This window comes from Thermobia domestica, chromosome 4, assembly GCF_964235325.1.
Source record: "Thermobia domestica chromosome 4, izTheDome1.hap1.1, whole genome shotgun sequence".
In the NCBI taxonomy this organism is placed as follows: Eukaryota; Metazoa; Arthropoda; class Insecta; order Zygentoma; family Lepismatidae; genus Thermobia; species Thermobia domestica.
The window spans coordinates 36,894,789-36,913,259 of NC_137457.1; the positions used below are offsets into that span (position 1 = coordinate 36,894,789).

At 36.6% G+C, this 18,471-nt stretch overlaps 1 protein-coding gene across 1 annotated transcript in view; it reads left to right on the forward strand.

Annotated features, from left to right (window-relative positions):
- The window catches only part of LOC145683293 (trypsin-1-like), a 171,493-nt gene that overhangs the window by 30,812 nt on the left and 122,210 nt on the right, over nucleotides 1-18,471 (forward strand). The window contains exon 2 of the mRNA XM_081754652.1: nucleotides 4,200-4,294. Coding sequence (XP_081610778.1) covers nucleotides 4,200-4,294 — 95 coding nt within the window. The remainder of the gene's footprint in view (nucleotides 1-4,199; nucleotides 4,295-18,471) is intronic.

Here is an 18,471-nt window from a genome sequence, read left to right on the forward strand (position 1 = left end):
TTACCATAGATAAAAATCAAGGGGCGTTAAGTCAGGGGATCTGGGCGGCCACTCCACGGGATCACGGCGACCAATCCACTTTCCTGCAGTTGTTCATCCAACCATTCGCGGACATAGTGTGGAGGGGCTCCATCGTGCTGAAAATAAGATGGGAAAATGGCGTCAGCGTTCAGTGTGACAGGGAGCACAAAGTCCTGCAGCAGCATCAGATACTGTGGTGCAGTTAAGATGTTGTAAATGACAAATGGCCCAATGATGCGGGTGTCCAATATGCCACACCACACCATCACCTTTGCTGGACTACGTTCTCGACTCCGCTCAACCCAATTCGGATTTGCGTCACACCAGTATCGACAATTATGTCGATTAACCTCCCCATTGAAAATGAAATACGCCTCGTCGCTCAACAGTATGCGCTTAGCAAACGCAAGATCCAGTTCGTGTTGTTCAGTAGCCCAAACGCAGAACTCCAACCGGCGATCAGGGTCATCCTCCCAGATTGTGTTGCATGTGCAGCTTCTAAGGATGCCACTGATTGGCGTGCCATATCCGGACGGCGGATGATTGGATTATTGCACATGCTAGGGATATATGGCGGGTACTTCGTTTAGGAATTTTCACAAACGACGCAACAACCGCCGTTGGAGTTTCCTCATAGGTGGCAGTCTTTTGTCACCCACTACGTGCCCTATCTTGAAAAGAGCACGTCTCTCGGAATTTGGTGATCACGTGAGCCACCGTGCTGTGCGATACCGGTCGTCTGTCTGTGTGCCGTCTGTTATAGTCAGCTGCCATTGTTCGGTAGGTGCGTTCCCCTGATATAAGAATGATTTCGAGCCTCTGTTCACGTGTCAGACCCATTTTAGGTCACCTGGAACAAAGAGAGATCTGGATCAGTATCAAGGTAATTTCCCACTTTTGAGCATTAATAATTTCTAAACTGTACAAGATAAAAAGCAAATTACATCACTAAATTCCCGAGCTCAAGCTAGTGTTATTTGCTGTCTCCCCCAGTACATGTAATGTTTAATTTTATGGAGTACTTTCCATAAACGAATATGATCCATAATGATGAATGTTATGAGCAGATGAAAGATAATTATTTGTATGCAAATTTTGGTTAATTTAAACTTATTATGGACGAGTCTACTTGTTATTTCAATGCAATTAAGTTGTGTTCAATAGGCGGAAGAAAATTTTGTAAATGGCTAGAAATTAAACAATGAACATAATATTTTAAATATTAAAAAATGAAAAAAACACCGAATTTGGGGGAGTGCCCTATGTATACAGGTGAAGGAGGGAAATATTTGGCCAATACGGTAATATCCCTATCGTTTGAATACTTTAGTTTTGTATTGTTTTGATTGTAAGAGGAACAAATACAAGCGAGATACGTTGATAAATATAGTTCCTTTTTCGGTGTGTGTTTGACCCAGCGTTTTACTGGGTCTCAATGTTAATAGTGTTTTCTTATCTTCTTAATGAACTTGCGTTCCTATTGCGTCATCTTTATTTTTATACTCAAGCATCATAGCAACATCTTTTCCCTGAACTCGATCTTAACATCTTCAAACGTTTTACGATGGTTTCCTCTAGTATTTTATTTGATGCCTCTGATAAAACCTGTTGGTGGATGGCTTGAAATAATGATGCTGTTCCATATCACTTCTCATATCCCACTTCATGATTAGAGAATACAAACCAGGTTCATTGATAGAAACATTGTGCAGTTGAACATTTTCGGGGTATTTGAGAGTAACCACTTTGAATTCTTCAAGTGATTTTACAATTTTTTCTCTGATGTCTCTATTTATTATTTTGAAGCCCCTGGTAAAAATTTAAATATTCATGGTAGTTTTGTTTTTGTTAGCGAGTATAGACCAGCAGTATCTCTGCTTTCAAACCCTATTTTAACTTTGTCAAAAAAGCTTTTTGTCTAATAAACACAAAATGAAGTTGAGTAATTTTACATTTACAGTTCCTAACGAAGAACTCGGGTAATTAAATACTGAGCACATTTTAACAAAAAAAAAGCCACTTAAACAGAAAGAAATCATTCTATGCAAATGAAGAGGCATGCCATTATCTCTTATTATACCAAAATTTAAAACGAAATAAAGATTAAGGATGACAATCACTAGGAAGGACTTATATTTACTATTCCTACAATTCGAACGTTAATAGGGGCTTTTAATTCCTCTGCTGAACGGGTCGCTACAATCATTAAAACTATAAATGATGTGAAAAAGTATAAAAAGTAGAAGAACAAAGCCATAACTTAGCAATCAAAAGAAAGGAAAGTAGAAGTGGAAATTCAAAAACCTTAAACAGTTAACCTACTTCCTTATAGAGAGGTTGGTGAAAGATTTAAAGATAAAAACTTTATAGGTGCTTTAATGATTGATGGATTATCTAAAGGGCCTAAAGTTAGGGAATGTGCAATCGTTAATTTTGATTCTTCCGAAAATATAGGAAGCGTTGGATTTATTTCTGCAAATGAGGAAATAGAAAGTATGTGTCTGATTCATTCAGAGGGAATCCACCAAAAGCTCTTATAAAATACCTAGGTCATAATAATGTATAATACAGGAGTGAACAAATACAGTATTTAAACGAGGTGATCTGTGGACATTTATGTATTTTTGTTTTAAATATGTTTACAAATAGATACAGCTTCACAGAAATCATTTGGAGAATATCAAAAATAAAGATATTCGGAGAAAGCATGCTTAATTTTAGGTTAACTTTTTTGCTTTATGGGGTAATTAAAAAAATAAATGTTTTTTTTTCATATAATAAATATGGATAAGATAAAATCATGTGATGGAAAATTTAACTAAACCAAACAGATCTATTATGTTTGATATTTATATAGGTAAGGATTTATACACTATTATTATGCTGACATGTACATAACTTTTGAAATTATAGGTAGAGACGCAATGGAGAATATACTACTGGTCCAAATATTAGACTTATTTTTAATTTATTTGGAAATACTGAAATGTACTATAACCCGAGAGAGTTCTTAGAAAATAGACGAATGTTTGTGATGAACACAAGTAAGCATAAATCGATTACTACAGCTGATCGTACATACTTAAAACTTTTTGTTCAATTTGAATAAAATATACCAAATACGAAGGGGTTAGCTCCCCCTTGCACCTACGACACCCATCGTCGAAGCGGACTGAGGACTCCAGGAACTTAATGTATCACGAAAGTATCATTGAAATCCAATGCCAGTTATTGAAGTTTATGTGTTTACAAGACTGCGATACATCTATCTTATATAATTATAGCTTTATTTTTTAGTTTACTAGTAGCGAAGAGCGCCGTAGAAACGATAAGAAAAAAAACATAACTAACTAACTCTATGGCCTATGGAACCCAGAGGTTCAATGCCGCGTTCATAAAAGCTCTCCACTGACTTCTGTTCTTAGCTAACTGCATCCAGTTTATACTTTGCATTCCTATCCCTGCGAGATCTATCTTACTAGTGTCCTCCCATCTGCGCCTAGGTATTCCTAGTGGTCGTTTTCGGATTGGTCTTCCAGTAAAGACGTTGAAAGCGTTTCTACATTCTTCCATTCTAGCTACATGACCCGCCCACCTAAGGCTCCTAGACTTGACGACCCTAACAATGTTGGGTAAATTATATAAATTATGTAGTTCCTCGTTATGAAGTTTCCGTCATTCCCTACTCCCGTTCCTCTTGGGTCCGAATATTCGTCTCAGGATCTTGTTCTCAAAAATTTTCAGTCTATATTCTTCCCACAGAGTAAGTGACCATGTTTCGCCGCCATACAGAACAATAAGAAAAAATACATGCTGTATTTTTTCTTATTGTTCTGTATGGCTGCGAAACATGGTCACTTACTCTGAGGGAAGAATATAGAAAATATTCATGCTGGCAGTTTTTAATTTTAGTTTTTTATATATGATACATTAAAAAAGATATCAAGACGCGCCATTGGTAAATAAAAATAATAATAGCACTAATCTATTTTTTTCGTTTATAGAAAATGTAGTAATATTGATTGGATGAACATATTTTAAGTGTGTTTTTCACTAGTTGTTAGTTCAATGAACAATGTTAAATACAAAGTTCTTTGCACTGATGAAAACTGTCTTCTTAGCAAATAATTGAATTTTATATGCATGTGACAATTGTTAGGTGAATGTTTATTTTTTAGATGCACTACCTATGGAAGACTATCTAATCGACAAAATACAATATCCAATTATTGTGGGTGGCGTTCCTGCAAATAGAGGTGACTTTCCATATATAGTAAGTACAGAAATTTAAAACATCTAGAGAGTAATAAATAACTAATCAGATAATCTTTAAGATTACCCACAATATAAGATGGATAACATCTACAATTTCGATCGATGCAATTGTACACATCATTAGCGAATTATGGTTCAAGTGTTGGCATTTCATTGTTGAAAGTGACGATATAAATGAGGAAACAGATTTACTGAAAATATAAATTGAGTTTCCCAGCATTGTTTTGGATACAATTTATATTCTTTTATTAAAATTTGAAGTATTGTAAACTAGCGCTACCTGAATATTTAATGTTGTGTCTTAAAGAGCAAGAAAAAAAGGACTATATATTGAAAACATGTTCATGCCATATAGTTTCAGCATTATGAGCAAAATTCCCTCTCCTACGTCATATCTGTATTTAATTCCAAAGTAATACTACTTTTAGTCTAAGTAATGGCGTCTCTTTAAGCAAACTTGTTAAATGGATTTAAGAAAACGGTGTATCCCATTAAATCAATTTGGCCATAATATGTTATCAGTCATACATCTTACAGAAACTCAAATCTTTTGATCTTTACTAATTCCGAACTAAATTTTGCTGGCACCAGTAAAAACTTTTGGAAACAATGAACATTTATGTTTCGTTCGGTATAACGTAAGCACAAACAAACATAGCAATAAGGTGCTTCCTTCGGATCGTGCGTCAAGTATTGGAACTTAAAAAGGAGAGCAAATGAAAACAAATGCTTTAATCATATATACATGCAATATATTAACGATAATACAGTGCGTCCCACTAGCTTTCGAACCCGAAAAAAAAGCGTTATAATTTCCGAACAAATATACATAGGAAAATGAAATTCACAATACACGTACCTTGTTTCATGCTGAATACATGACTGTCACAGGAGGTGCTGAAAGTGTCCTCCCAGGACGTCAAGACATGTTTGTACACAGCGTTCCATATTGTGAAAAGTCCGATTTAGTGTCTCCGGTGTGATCTCATGAATCGCATTCTCAATGTTGTTTCGCAACACTTGCAGTGATCGTGGGTTGTTTCCGTAGATACAACCTTTAAGAAAACCCCATAAGAAGAAATCAGGTGGTGTAAAATCCGGGGATCTTGGCGGCCACAATCCTTTCGAGATTACCCTGTCATCAAAAAAGGACTAACTTTCTGCTATGGCCACGTTGGAAGTATGGCATGTTTCTCCGTCTTGTTCGAAATTACCGCGACGCAGTTCTTGATCGTCCAGCTGCTTCACAAATTCACTGAAGATGTGTAAGTAAACTTGTGTGTTTACTATATCTTCAAAGAAGTTGGCTCCAATGATACCCTGTCGGGAAATTGTACACCAAACTCCCACCTTCAAGGGATGAAGCGGAATCTCATGGTACACATGCGGATTTTCGGCGGCCCACACCCGAGTATTCTGCGAGTTCACATAAGCGGAGAGATGGAACCAAGCTTCATCTTTGAACCAAGTATAGTCTAGGATTCCTGGATTCTCATGCAACAAAGCTGGCAACCAACGACAATACATCACGAGCTTTTCCCAATCTGTAGTCTTCAACTCCTGGACGACTGTAAAGCGATATGGAAACAGCTTGGCTCTTTTAGCGGCTCTTTGCACATGACTTTCACATCCCTACCTCTTGTTATAATTCTTAGGGGACTGCAAAAACGTTGCCGCACATTCTATACTGTTTCCTCGGACATCCGTGGAGGCGCTCCTCTATATCTCGTTCAAATTTGAAGATTCGTTTTCCCTCCTAAGTATTCGTTAACCGAATATAAATATGTTAGATCTGGCAAACTGTTCATTAGATAGTTTCAATGTGTACAATTTGTGTAGGTCATGACGGTATCTAGTGTTCTCGGGTTAACTCAGTTAAATGTTAAAATGTACGAGTAAGTTTCCTTAGGGACTAGGGTCCTCTTTTGCTTGTCGTAGCTTCCTAAATTAATATCGGTTGAATAAAGAAGCGAAAGTTACTTTCCTTCAGAAACGGTTCTTCTTCAAGTCTCCCTTTTGGATCAAAAGTTGTTCTAAAAATGTAAATTATTGTTTGAAGTGCAAGGACTAGTTAGTCTGTGCTCCCTTATTTCATATCACATCCAGTGGAAATGGTTTTTTGGTTTTGAAAAATATATGTATCAACGCTCAGAGTTGAAACTTATTTTTCAATTTCAATTTTGTGTAGTAAGATATATATATATATATATATATATATATATATATATATATATATTTGAGACCTGCACGGGCCGAATGTTTCGGCCCGAGCCCAATCCAGCCCGAATGTACCTAGGCCCGGCCCAGCCCGGGCCCGAAAAGTTTTGGAGATTTTCGGCCCGAGCCCGGCCCGGCCCGATAAGATTTTTAAAATTCTTTGCTGAAGCCCAGCCCGGGCCCGAAAAATTCTAAAAGTCTCATTTTGTAACTTTTTCACGGGCGCACACCGTTTGCCTTGGTTCTAATTATTGTTTAACGAAACGAAGAGAAATCAGTGTCCCAAGCCCGACCAGGCCCAATGAAATAACAGAGACGGCCCGCCGAAGCCCGGCCCACGGGCCGGGTCGGGCTTCGGGCCTGGGGCTGAGCCCAGCCCGTGCAGGTCTCTAATATATATATATATATATATATATATATATATAAAGCAATAAAGGAATATATATAAAGGAATTTATTGCATTTTCTAAAAATATAAAATAGGTTTATATTGTGAAGAAATTTGTTCCTAATTCTCGTTCCTAATAATGTAAATAACACTGTAGTAATATGTATTTATATATGTAGTTAGTAGCATACGATATTTAGATAATGAGTGTAAAGTGTCACAGATAATATTCTGATTATTCACCTAATAACAATGTATTTAGAAATTTCAAGTTTCCATCTCTGTGTAGCGTTAGACCATTGCGCGACGTCATGTACTATTTTGTTTTGATATATATATATATATATATATATATATATATATATATATATCAGAGATCCGTGTAATCTATTGAACATTTAATACATTTACGTTATGATACAAGTTATAATTCCACAATACTCAGCACATATTTCGTTTTGAGTACATGTTTCGATTTTTGTATCACAGCGACACCTAACGTGAAACAACAATTGCGTTGTGCGATTCATTTATCACCATCTGCACTTTATGGCTTATGATGAAATTCAAATGAGTGTTTTTTTTAATATTATGAGATTTTGGGAACTGTTACGACTATGAAAAGTAGTCAAATTTCAAGAAAGTACTATAAAAATCTCATTTCATTCTGATGGAAGCGTACCAAATAATACTACAAACAATATTTTGCGGTGCTGCTTAACAGAAATCAGTGTCTAGAAACATTCCCGTAGTTAAAGGTCACTGGTTGCTGACGTTTGTAAACCTTAAGCTGTTCTGAGAAAATCATACTAGCTGGTGTACTTAAAAAGATTGGTTACATGTTTAATTCCTGTACTTTTTAGACTTTACGTACAGCAGACGTATAACTGAAAACGCATGTTTTATAATACTTTTTGTATAAGTGTTCCATCTATACGTACTTTGCGTACAAAAAAATGTAGGCGGTAAGGATCTCACATACAAATGGACGTATATAACATATAGCTGACGAATGTAACTTAAGTATATGCATGTAATGTAGGGAAAACATTTAGATGTCAGACATCCTGCAAAGGCAAGATGTAACATCTAAGGGCAGTGGCTATGTAGCATACGGATAACGTATGCTCCGTACTAATTTCTATAGTAAGCAACAGGATACCGTACATTTGTACAATATACCGCTGCTCGGATTTTTCTCTGTGTAGAATACTGATTGGTCTTCGAAATATATGTGTTACTGTGATTATAATATAGACATATAAATTGTATTGTGTAGATATATGAATATTGGATTAGAAATAACAGAATTTTGGATAATAGCAAACGCTCATATGATAGGTTAGCTACTATTGTCAACTAACTTTATTAAGAGTAAGAATTTTCATTTCGCGCGCCGATGCAGAAGTTTAACTTAAGCAGTAAGATTCACTTAGAAACGTAAACAAACTTATTTCGTGTATCTGATGTGACAGGTTCCGAGCTGTAAATATATGGTAATACTGGGGTTTGGTAACAGTATATATTCAGTAGTTTCGAATCTTTCGTTACGGTAACAAGTGTTTGACGAAATGTTTACTTCAGTTCATAATCTCTATTCGATTATCCTTCGCAGGGTTGTTGAATATGGATTATGAGAATTAACTTTTAGCACTCACTGATAATACCCTACGTAAATGCATAGGACGAATATGCTAGAAGAAGTCTTGTGCGGTTCAAAGATTGGTGACTCGGGGCAATTACCCCTAATATATGTAGAAATAAATATAGGATTATATATTAGTCAGCGGTAAAAGTCGCCGAGTAATAAGACACCTAGATATAGTGTACATGTAGTCCTATTTTATTTACTGTTTAGCCACTTATTAGAGATGTGCTTAAATTTATTCTTGTGAATGTTTACGTATGATTAATGATGATCAAACACTTGTCTCCAGCATGAAAAGTTGGTCTCGAAAGTTTGTGATATTTAGGTTTGGCTCTGTTTAGGCTTGGAAACTCGGTTATATCATTGTAATAGCTCAGAATGTAATAGCATCTCAAGTGAAATACTTTTAATGAATAATAAGCAGAGTAACATTCTGGGTTGCGACTAGTATATTTTTTCTTTTTTTCTTTTCATTTTCTTCATATGCATACTAGAAACTTAAGTAACTCTGATTTGTAAACGATTGCGTACAATTTCATCGTACGCAGTCTGACGATATGTACAGGGGTTGTTTACTAAATTTTTGAGTGCATATCAAAATAATTACACAATGGTATACATGGATATATGGAAGGTTAAACGAAAATCGCGATGACCTTCCTCCTTACTAATCAAAACAAGCAGTTATTAATTAACGATATAGATTTGTTAAATACACATATAAGTGTTATCACAACACAAGAAAAGAATAAAACTTAATCACAAGGGCGGTATACTCTATACATTCTCTTGTATATTATATCGACGTTAGGAAACTATGGCAACAAAACGCAATAGTCGTACCGCGACAAACCGGAAAAGGTGACGAGACCCTCTGCTTCCATCGAAGTTCGAAGGTGCTAGAGCAAATATATAGTGGAGAAAAGTTACGGACGCCTCGTAACTGTGGGAATGAAGAAACACCTGTGATCACCATACTGGTTATATTTCTAGAAGAAGAAGAATGCTGATCCAATAACGCCCAACATGGACAAAGGTAAGAACAAGATGTCCAGACCGGTGTAGGAAAAAACATACAAATAAGGGTGACTGGTCACTGCAAAGCCACAAGTGCAGAGACGATGAATTTTATTTCAGCCGTGTCCCGTCGTCTTTACAACGACATTATCGTTTCTGTGTTACTATAGCCAGCATGCATACCCGATATCAGGAATTCCAAAGGCAGGCGAACATATACGGTAACTAAGTGTTAGAAAGCATTATGCTGTTGGTCACAGCAGCTGTAATCTGTATTTGCACTAAAAGTAGTAATTGTGTTGAGAAAGTTTAAGGTTAGTTTGTATTTCTTTGCAGAGCATAAAGAGTAGATACATAAGCTTTCGAATAACATGTATAACTTACAAACTGCAGGACATAGTTTCCTCGGTGGTAGATTGTAGCGTTAATATGTTGAAAACTGTAAAACATGATATATGCACATGAAAAGATTGTTACAAAAAATGCAGATACTATACTAAAGAGGAAATTGAACCTGCAAGTTGACAGAGGAAACGTGGAATCGCCGGAGAAAGCGGAGTAAGCACAATATACAATTGCCTAACATGAGATAAGTCTAAGACGTAGGGGATAGAAAACCGTTCAATTTAAGGGATATAATGAAATGCCAGTGGAAATCGAGCTAGATCTAGGACGGGATATGTTTGTGGTGGATATATCGAGATAACATAAGTGTAGTAGTCATACTGTTAGACACCATAGTCGTTGTTAGGTGATGCCGATTATATTCAGTAAAAATCTAAGACGTAGGTCAGACGACAAGTACCGTATTAAAAAGTTAGAGTGTACACTACAATCAGAAGAACGCACGAAGGTCACATAAGAATACGGCTTCTCCCAAAACGCAGAAAGTCTCTTAAGAATCGTATCCGAAAGGCAGTTACATTCCAGGAACGAAGACGGTCAGATAATGGTCAAAAACTCTCCTCCCCACAAACGAAATACAGGTAAGTCAAAAAGACAGAAATATAGGGTCAAAGTGAATACTGCATGATATTTTGCATATGCCTTGTTAGTGTCTTGTGCATGGAATTGCTACGTCTGGCTGAAATAAGAATTAGCGGGGCAGGAAATTATCTCGGGGAGAGGTAGAGTCCCGCAGGGTAAGTCTGTAGGACAGCAAGTGTATTCATACAGAAAGCATCAACAGTGTATTCGCAATACCTATACTTTAGGGAGATTAACTGGTACATTCGAAGACAGAGATGAACACCCCTTGCCTTGTGAGAATGATGAAAATGCCCCCATTATGGAAATCCCGTAACAAGAAGTAATTGCTTATACTCAAGGTGCAAAATTGCCATGGGAAATGAGTCATGTCATAGGCGGATACAATATAGTCTTGTATGTTAGAAGACCCCGAATCAGTATCCGACATACTGTATTGAGGAATGGGTAAGTTACTGTTGACGTAAGATTTGTACATAACGTGGCTTGACTGCATGTGGTAGGTTCAATACCATGATGAGCATTGGGGGTCAACGTCAAATTAATACGAGGTCAATACGAGGTCAAATCGTTCCAATGACAATTGTATATTTTTTTAAGGTTAATGATAATAGCTTGTTGGCCATCTGGCGCCTAATAAATAATTGGCTTTCCAGCCATAGGAAAATAAAACAGCAAAAATTGCATTTTTGGCTATTGTATGCCAAAGGGCATCGATCGTGTCGTGTCCAGGCACAAAAATAATTTAGGTCTCTGCCTCGTAATAGGCGATGCGTATAGTTTGGCGTGTGAAATTCCATGTAATGGACTGGGAGCAGCTAGAGGAAACTCCGAATAAAGTTTCAATTATGGCTAAAAATGCTTAACTCTTTAGGAACAAACAGGTTCTGACCCGGAATAGTCCCTGTTGTTGAAATGAAGTGAAGGTTCGCTGGAAAAGCAAGCTGAACTACTGGCAGATAGTTTTCATTCTGGTATATTTCATCGTGCTGAGTCGTCGCAGGATCATCAGCGTGTCAACTTTTAATTAAAAAGTGAGATTAAACCTTAAAAAATAACCGTCATTGTGAATATATAATCCCGAATTGTGAAGCTTGTTAACTACCGTAATATACAGAATTCAAGTGTATTTGGTAAGCATTGACGTCTTATGAGAGTCAAACTAAGAACAATGGTGCCGTTATAGTATTAGGTGCACCGAGCTATCATATTTAGTTAAAAGCGATATTGTGGTATGTGTAAAGTTAAGATTAACTATGCTTATTTTCTTACGTTCATAACCGCGATAGATTTATGCTCTTTGTCAGTGTCAATATAACCTTGCAGGCCAACTCATGCTGTTGGATTAAGTACAGCGGACCACTTTGGTGCTCTAGAACGAGTGTCGTCATGCTAAGAATGGAACACGATGACATATGGGTCGGAAGAAAGGAGAAGTTGGTGTTAATGGAACAACAAGCTACTTCTTGTGTTTTCTACTTATAGCCCAGAGGCTTTATATTCTACTTTTAGCTAAGGAATATGTTGCTGTCCAATGGGGAAACAAACTAGGAGAAGGAAAATAATTCATAAATGGCTCGCCACATTCATTTAATACAAAACCCCAATACACTAGCATGAACATGTATATTTACGTCTTAGGGTGAAGAGCTCGTTTTAATATTTTTCAGTCACTATAAACCCAGTATGTTGCCCTCCCTACTGTATTCTCGACAATACAAACATTCCCCCAATTGATATACACTTTCCTGATTCTAGCGTACAATCCAAGTAGAGACGTTTTACGCGCTAGTTAGGATATTACGCGCTTTTCATCTATTTTGGTAATAAATATTACACATGACAGATACTGACTACACTAACGTACTGTGTTGCAAGTCGGACACAGAAAAGAATAGATTGCTTCTTATATAGCGGAGTTTAAGCTATAGAATTTACAGTAGAAATAATACTTAGTCAATGTAACTAGCCGTAGTATTTTGTATCTGTATCTGTTTGTATATTGCAATGTTTTATTGTAGACATCTGTCTAGATACTTTCCTTCTATAATCACTTCTCCTATATTTTTGCGTGCTCTTTAAATGTTTACTCTCACCACATAATCTAATATATAAAGTATGGAAAGCGTAGGTGATCACTAATTATCTCGTACACAGAATAACTGATTGGGTATCATATACCTTTCACAATGTTTGGAAAAATACGTAAGTCTCATATACGAAAAATAACCATAAATGGAAGTTTAGGTAATTGAATGCTATAATAGAGGCATTCTGAGAGCATGTTTTGTTATTTCAAGCAAATCGTATCCAGCCGAACATAAAGGGCAGCTGTGTACCATGTAGTATTTCTGGACTAAACTCAGAGTCTGATTGCAATTTTGCGCGTTTCAGCTAATTGTTGAGCCAATATCATCCCAAAGTCTCTACATAATACTTTATTGCAAGAAGGTCTTCCAATGAAATCTGCTTGTATTTGTTTTCTGCTTATACATTCTTCAAAATCCTCGTCGATATCTTCCTCCACTTATTGAACATTTGTAATCTGTTTCAAATTCATATCAACTATCTAGTAACAGAGAATGAGTGGGTGGGGTAGAGGACTCAGCAAATCTCTAGCTCCTGTAAGTGTCCGATTTCTTGCTGGCTCTGAAATCAGAACGTTATTTACTTTCGTCAAAGTTCACTTAAGAAATTCCTTTAGCGGTTGATGTTACGTCCTGCTAAATGCGGTTTAGGGTGAGAGTGCCAAGGAAAAATGTTGTTACTCTTTCTCTCTGTACTGATCTCTATCAAAATTTCACCGTAGAGGTTTGTAATCTGCAAAGGAGACCTCCTTGAAGCAATAGTTGAGGTGTTTACTGTGTATTCTGTAGTATCAATGGTCCGATTCATGAGCGTGTGGGGTGCCATTTTCGGCATCCTGGTACATCGGCAAATTAGAAGTAGGTATGTGAAAGGAACAGGAGATAGACTCCTGTATTGCAAATTATATTTAAAGTTCTTTGCAGGGCTCGTAGCAACTCCTAATTAGGTTGACTCGTCCGAAGTGTCACTCGAAACGTTTTCGTCATTGCAACAGATTTCGCTAAATTGCAATGTATGTGATGTCTAAGGGAAGGTGTAATGGTAATGTAATGCTAGTATTTTAGCAAAATCGTGGATTTTACAATATTGGCGCATCTGACAGAATTTGAAGCAGGACTCTCTAAAAAATAATGGTTACTGACTGCAATATCTGAAGGAATGAATTCCCATACCTTGTCCCGGTTAGCACAATATTGTACGTAATCATTATTGAAACTAGATTCTGGATAAGAACGAAGTTGTTTCTTCCTTGCTTCACGTCGTTTTCGTCTGCGAGATCATCTAGGAAGGTTTGGAGACACAATATTCAGATTATGATGTAAAAATATTTTGAAAAACTTTAACAGGATCGTCGCAAGAAACTAAGTTGCTCTTTTGCAACCGTTGGAAACATAATTGTTCGTTATGGTCTCTTGGGTTTGTAAATATGTTGTCGTTACCATTTGGTGCAAAGCAAAAAGTAAGTTGGAAGAACGATTCCTTCCTTGCATTGGAGTGTGCATTCCAGCGCCCCATCCCACATATATTCCTTAAGCCCTCACGTCGACTATGACTTCGCAGAAATCATTCGAGAATAGTGAGATTGATTGCCGTCTTTCCAAGATTTGGTTTCTTAACTTACTCCTCTGGTAATTCAAATTATAAACCTTGAGCGAAAATATAAATCTTGAGATTACCCAAGGGGCCAGCTAGTTTAATATCGTCCCGCAGAATAGGTGGTAGGTATAAATGGATAAAGTTGGCACAAGTATAAGTTGGTAAGAACAATAAGTTGATTTGACTACGGAAAAATCTATATAACGTATTGTGTATTATTTTGAAGATGGTCTGTAAAGTAGCAAGGAGTTCGTACAACTTATAATAATTCACATGTTGGGGCTGGGACCCCATCATTCTACTCAACCGTTCGCAAATTTAGTTCTTAAGTACTGTTTAGGCACGTAACCTGAGACCAGCAAAGTGACTAGTGTTCCCGTGTCCAGTAATTAGAAAGTATGCTTCGAAATCACCTGTGACTTGACCTACAGATCCTTGCAGCAACTCTACCGATCCCGAAGGACTTTCTTTAAGTGTTGCGAAATGTTGTCTTTGCATGCTTTGTTATGACATATAATATGAAGAGAGATAAGAGATACCTATGTAAGAAGGAATGTATCTCCTTAGCTTAGCCTTTAGTACAGGTGAGCCTAATCTGTTATAATGTCAATTTGTTTCAGGATATTCTTTAAGATACACTGCTCGTTTTGAATTCTCACATTTTCTAAGAAATTATATGCAATGTTTTAAGTGGTTGAAAGCATATATCAGCGAGTATTAATCTATATAGAACTACTGATAGGTAACTCATCTATATCATACTCATAACCTGAGATTCGTCAATGTGTCCTCTTACGTAATTAAAATTCTTCATTACCTTTTAGATGAATACTACGCAATTTTCTCCAATTTATGGTCCAGATCTAGCTACCCTGTATAGCGATTTTATTATTTTAACTCTGAATAAATTAACGGGGGTTATTTTATGTCTATTAATACCAGGAATATTAGTGGTATTAATACTTCTGGTATACGTTCTTAGGCCACCCGGCATGAGAGGGGCAAAAAATTATATTTTTGGATATTCTCATTAGGTATATGGTCCTTGGTTCACTCCGGTAAGTCTACCAGTAGTAGTTTGGTTCCAATGATTATAACTAGGATCTTCGTCATAGCTCGCTTGCGAGAACTTCGTCTTGTCGGTAACAGATGGTACAGGAATAAGTTCGAACCTTTTCCACGAGAATGCTTCGCTTTTTCTTCTTCAGTTATTAACTGCCGATGTTCGTAACCTTACAATTCGTAGCCTGAGGAGAGATTCCTCATCCTCTAATTCTTATATCCTCTTTTGACCATTGAACATTCTTTACTACACTAAGTAAATTGTATTTGCCGTATAAATGCGTTAGGTTATGTTCCAGAGTAAGGTTTTTATCGAACATTATGTGGTTGCTCTGGGCAGCTACCGATCTCAAAATTTAAATACCACGACCTGTTTCAACATGATACACCTTAACAAATCTATACACTAACATCCATTTCTCTGAAGCCTAAGCCTGTATTCCAATGTTAAACTTTCACATTACATCATCCTCGCGTAACATCTGAAGAAATCGAGGGATCTGACTGATAAAAAATACCTAATTTCGCGGTTTCTTCTTTGACGACATATGACTGTAACTTAAATTTTCTTGTTTTTTCTATGTCTTGTAACTATTACTGGTGAAAAATCTGTCTGTACTGAGTGTCTAATCGGCCCAAGTTTTGCATCAGCCTTGTATGACTAACAGTAAACAAGTCATTTTAAATGCATTTACTCTTATTTTCTATTTTGAAGGTCGGTGTTTCGGTGCCAATATTAGCATAAATGTGGTATTTTCGTGTAGAAATATGCGGTTTGATCCCGGTATTGGCGTATACAATCCCTTTACTTATATTAGAGAAGATTGTATCATCACTACTTCCTTCATACAAAGATTGAAAATTTGATAGTCATAGCTGCGTTTGATATTTTATTTCTAAAGGTTCATACTTAATGGGAAATTATAGTACCAATGGTCCTTCTTGTTCCTTTGAAGGCATACTCCCTCATTTTCATTACTTAATTTTATTTCACTTCTGAATCAGTTATCTTTAATTCACTTATACGTCCTAGGTTCGATGATTCATCAGGGAGTATGGCTGACGTTTATTCTAACTCAATTCTTGCTTCTTGGCCTACATGATTAATTGTGCTATTTTGTACTCATCTTCTAAATTTATCTAATTTACTAAAGCTTAATAAATTGGGATCTATTGAATGTGGCGTTTTGTCTAAGTCTAAATTAATAAACAAAATTCCAGGTAATGACATAGGTTTGCCTATTGGCTGAACAGTTGGCAAATAAGGATTTGACTTTAGTTGGTATGGGACTAGACGAGGCCAGTGTTGTCGATTCACAGCACTCACTGGAAGAAAATGGACTTTTCAGCTCGAGGTCAGAGATTGGTGACACACTCGAGCTACAGAGAGCTGTTTTAAGGTTAAATAGATTGCATACCCCTACATTCCTTCACTACAAGCATTAAAGAATGTTTGTTGAAAGTGAATCTTCCGATCGTACGTGCCGTAACTTCGCCAAGACACCGTTACGGTAAATTGGGTAAGTGTGTTGTATGTGTGATGTTTACGGGCAGTGGTTGCTCGGTGGTAGAACGTTCAATTCTGCTACATGAGGTCCCAGGTTCAAAATCAGCTCCCGCCAAGTGAACTTTGTGTTGGACCAAAACCGTATGTGTGGGATTTCTTGGGGTTCTTCCATTTGCTCCCAATTTCTCATTCCACCATTTCACTCATTAGTCATAATCACCGTATCCTTTAGCCTAACCGACATATGCGTGGGACGTAAAACTCAAAACTTTCATTTTAGTGTGATGTTAATGTGTCGGAGTTAGTTAGTGTGTCGTTGTTAATGCATTTGAGTGATGTTGTCTGTGTTCAAGTTACATTTGTGATTAAGAACAGTATGAAGTATGGGTATGGATTTCAACTACTACTACTCCGTTTAGAGAAAGTTTGTTTTTTGAACGCTCTCTTATACGGATCTAACCTTATAACAACAAGTTTTCATCCTTACCATCCTAGCCATCAATCGTGGGAAATAGAAAATCCATTTAAGCTTAGGTAGTCGGTCGTTATTATTACACAGCTGATTTGGAATTAATTAGAAGAAAGTTCCGTTACGGGCGATGAATCTCAGACAAGATAATACACCAGGAATTGTTATTGGGTAATAGCGTAATCAAATCCCCATAAACCTCAGATGGAAGCAAAAAGACATTTTCTGAAAGGTACATTTTTGTAATAAAGAAAGCAGAAATTTACAAGAAAATTATAAAATCCTTACATTGTTCGTATTACAAGTGGTAAATACTAACCACGTATCAAATCAAACCTAACTTAACCTTCTGTCGGTCGCAACATTGATATGAGATGAGTCGGTCGCAATGTATCAAAATGATACATTAGTATTTAGTACGTAATAGCTTTCCTTTAACAAATTTTGATTATTTTATAAATCTTTAGTAATATACTTTGTTGATCTTTCTTTCACGTGGTAACAACGATTTTCCCAATTTACACACAATAACCTGGCTACATTGTAATCTAAAAATGTCGTCGTCACGACAGAAGCATGTTAATAATTTGACTAATGAGGACTACCGTCATCGGTCGCAATGTATCAGAGCGATACATAAATCAATATGAATTTTATTGTCCAAGTGATATTCAAGAGTCTCTTCCTGTTTTGTTATTTATACTTGCTAATTTTTTTGCCGTTACTAAAATATTGTTATTCATATACGCCAGTATTATTATGCGAAGGTGCAGAAGCGATGGTTGAAATAATGTAACATTTTGGTAATAGATATATTACGTATCTATATCTTAGTAGATACAAAAACATCAAGACTTTAGTTTTCTCTGTCCGTTCACAAATTTTCGGCATCACTCAAAGTCTTTGTGTTTTCTTTTCCTTCGATACGAGAGTAGCATACTGTGCAGGGAACTGTTGTATGTTTCCCGCAAATATTTTGATCACATTCCTCGCAAGAAGTCTGAATGAGCTTGGTCTTTCGGGATGAATAACAGAGGGCACAGCGACGACGATTAGCTGCATTATAGGAATTTTCTTTGATTATAGGAATGATCCTTATTCATCTTGCTTTTCATACTCAACAGAAGGTCGAAACCGTTTTAGGGATTCACTTAGAGATGGTGGAATTATCTGGACCTGAAAACGTCTTCTTTCTA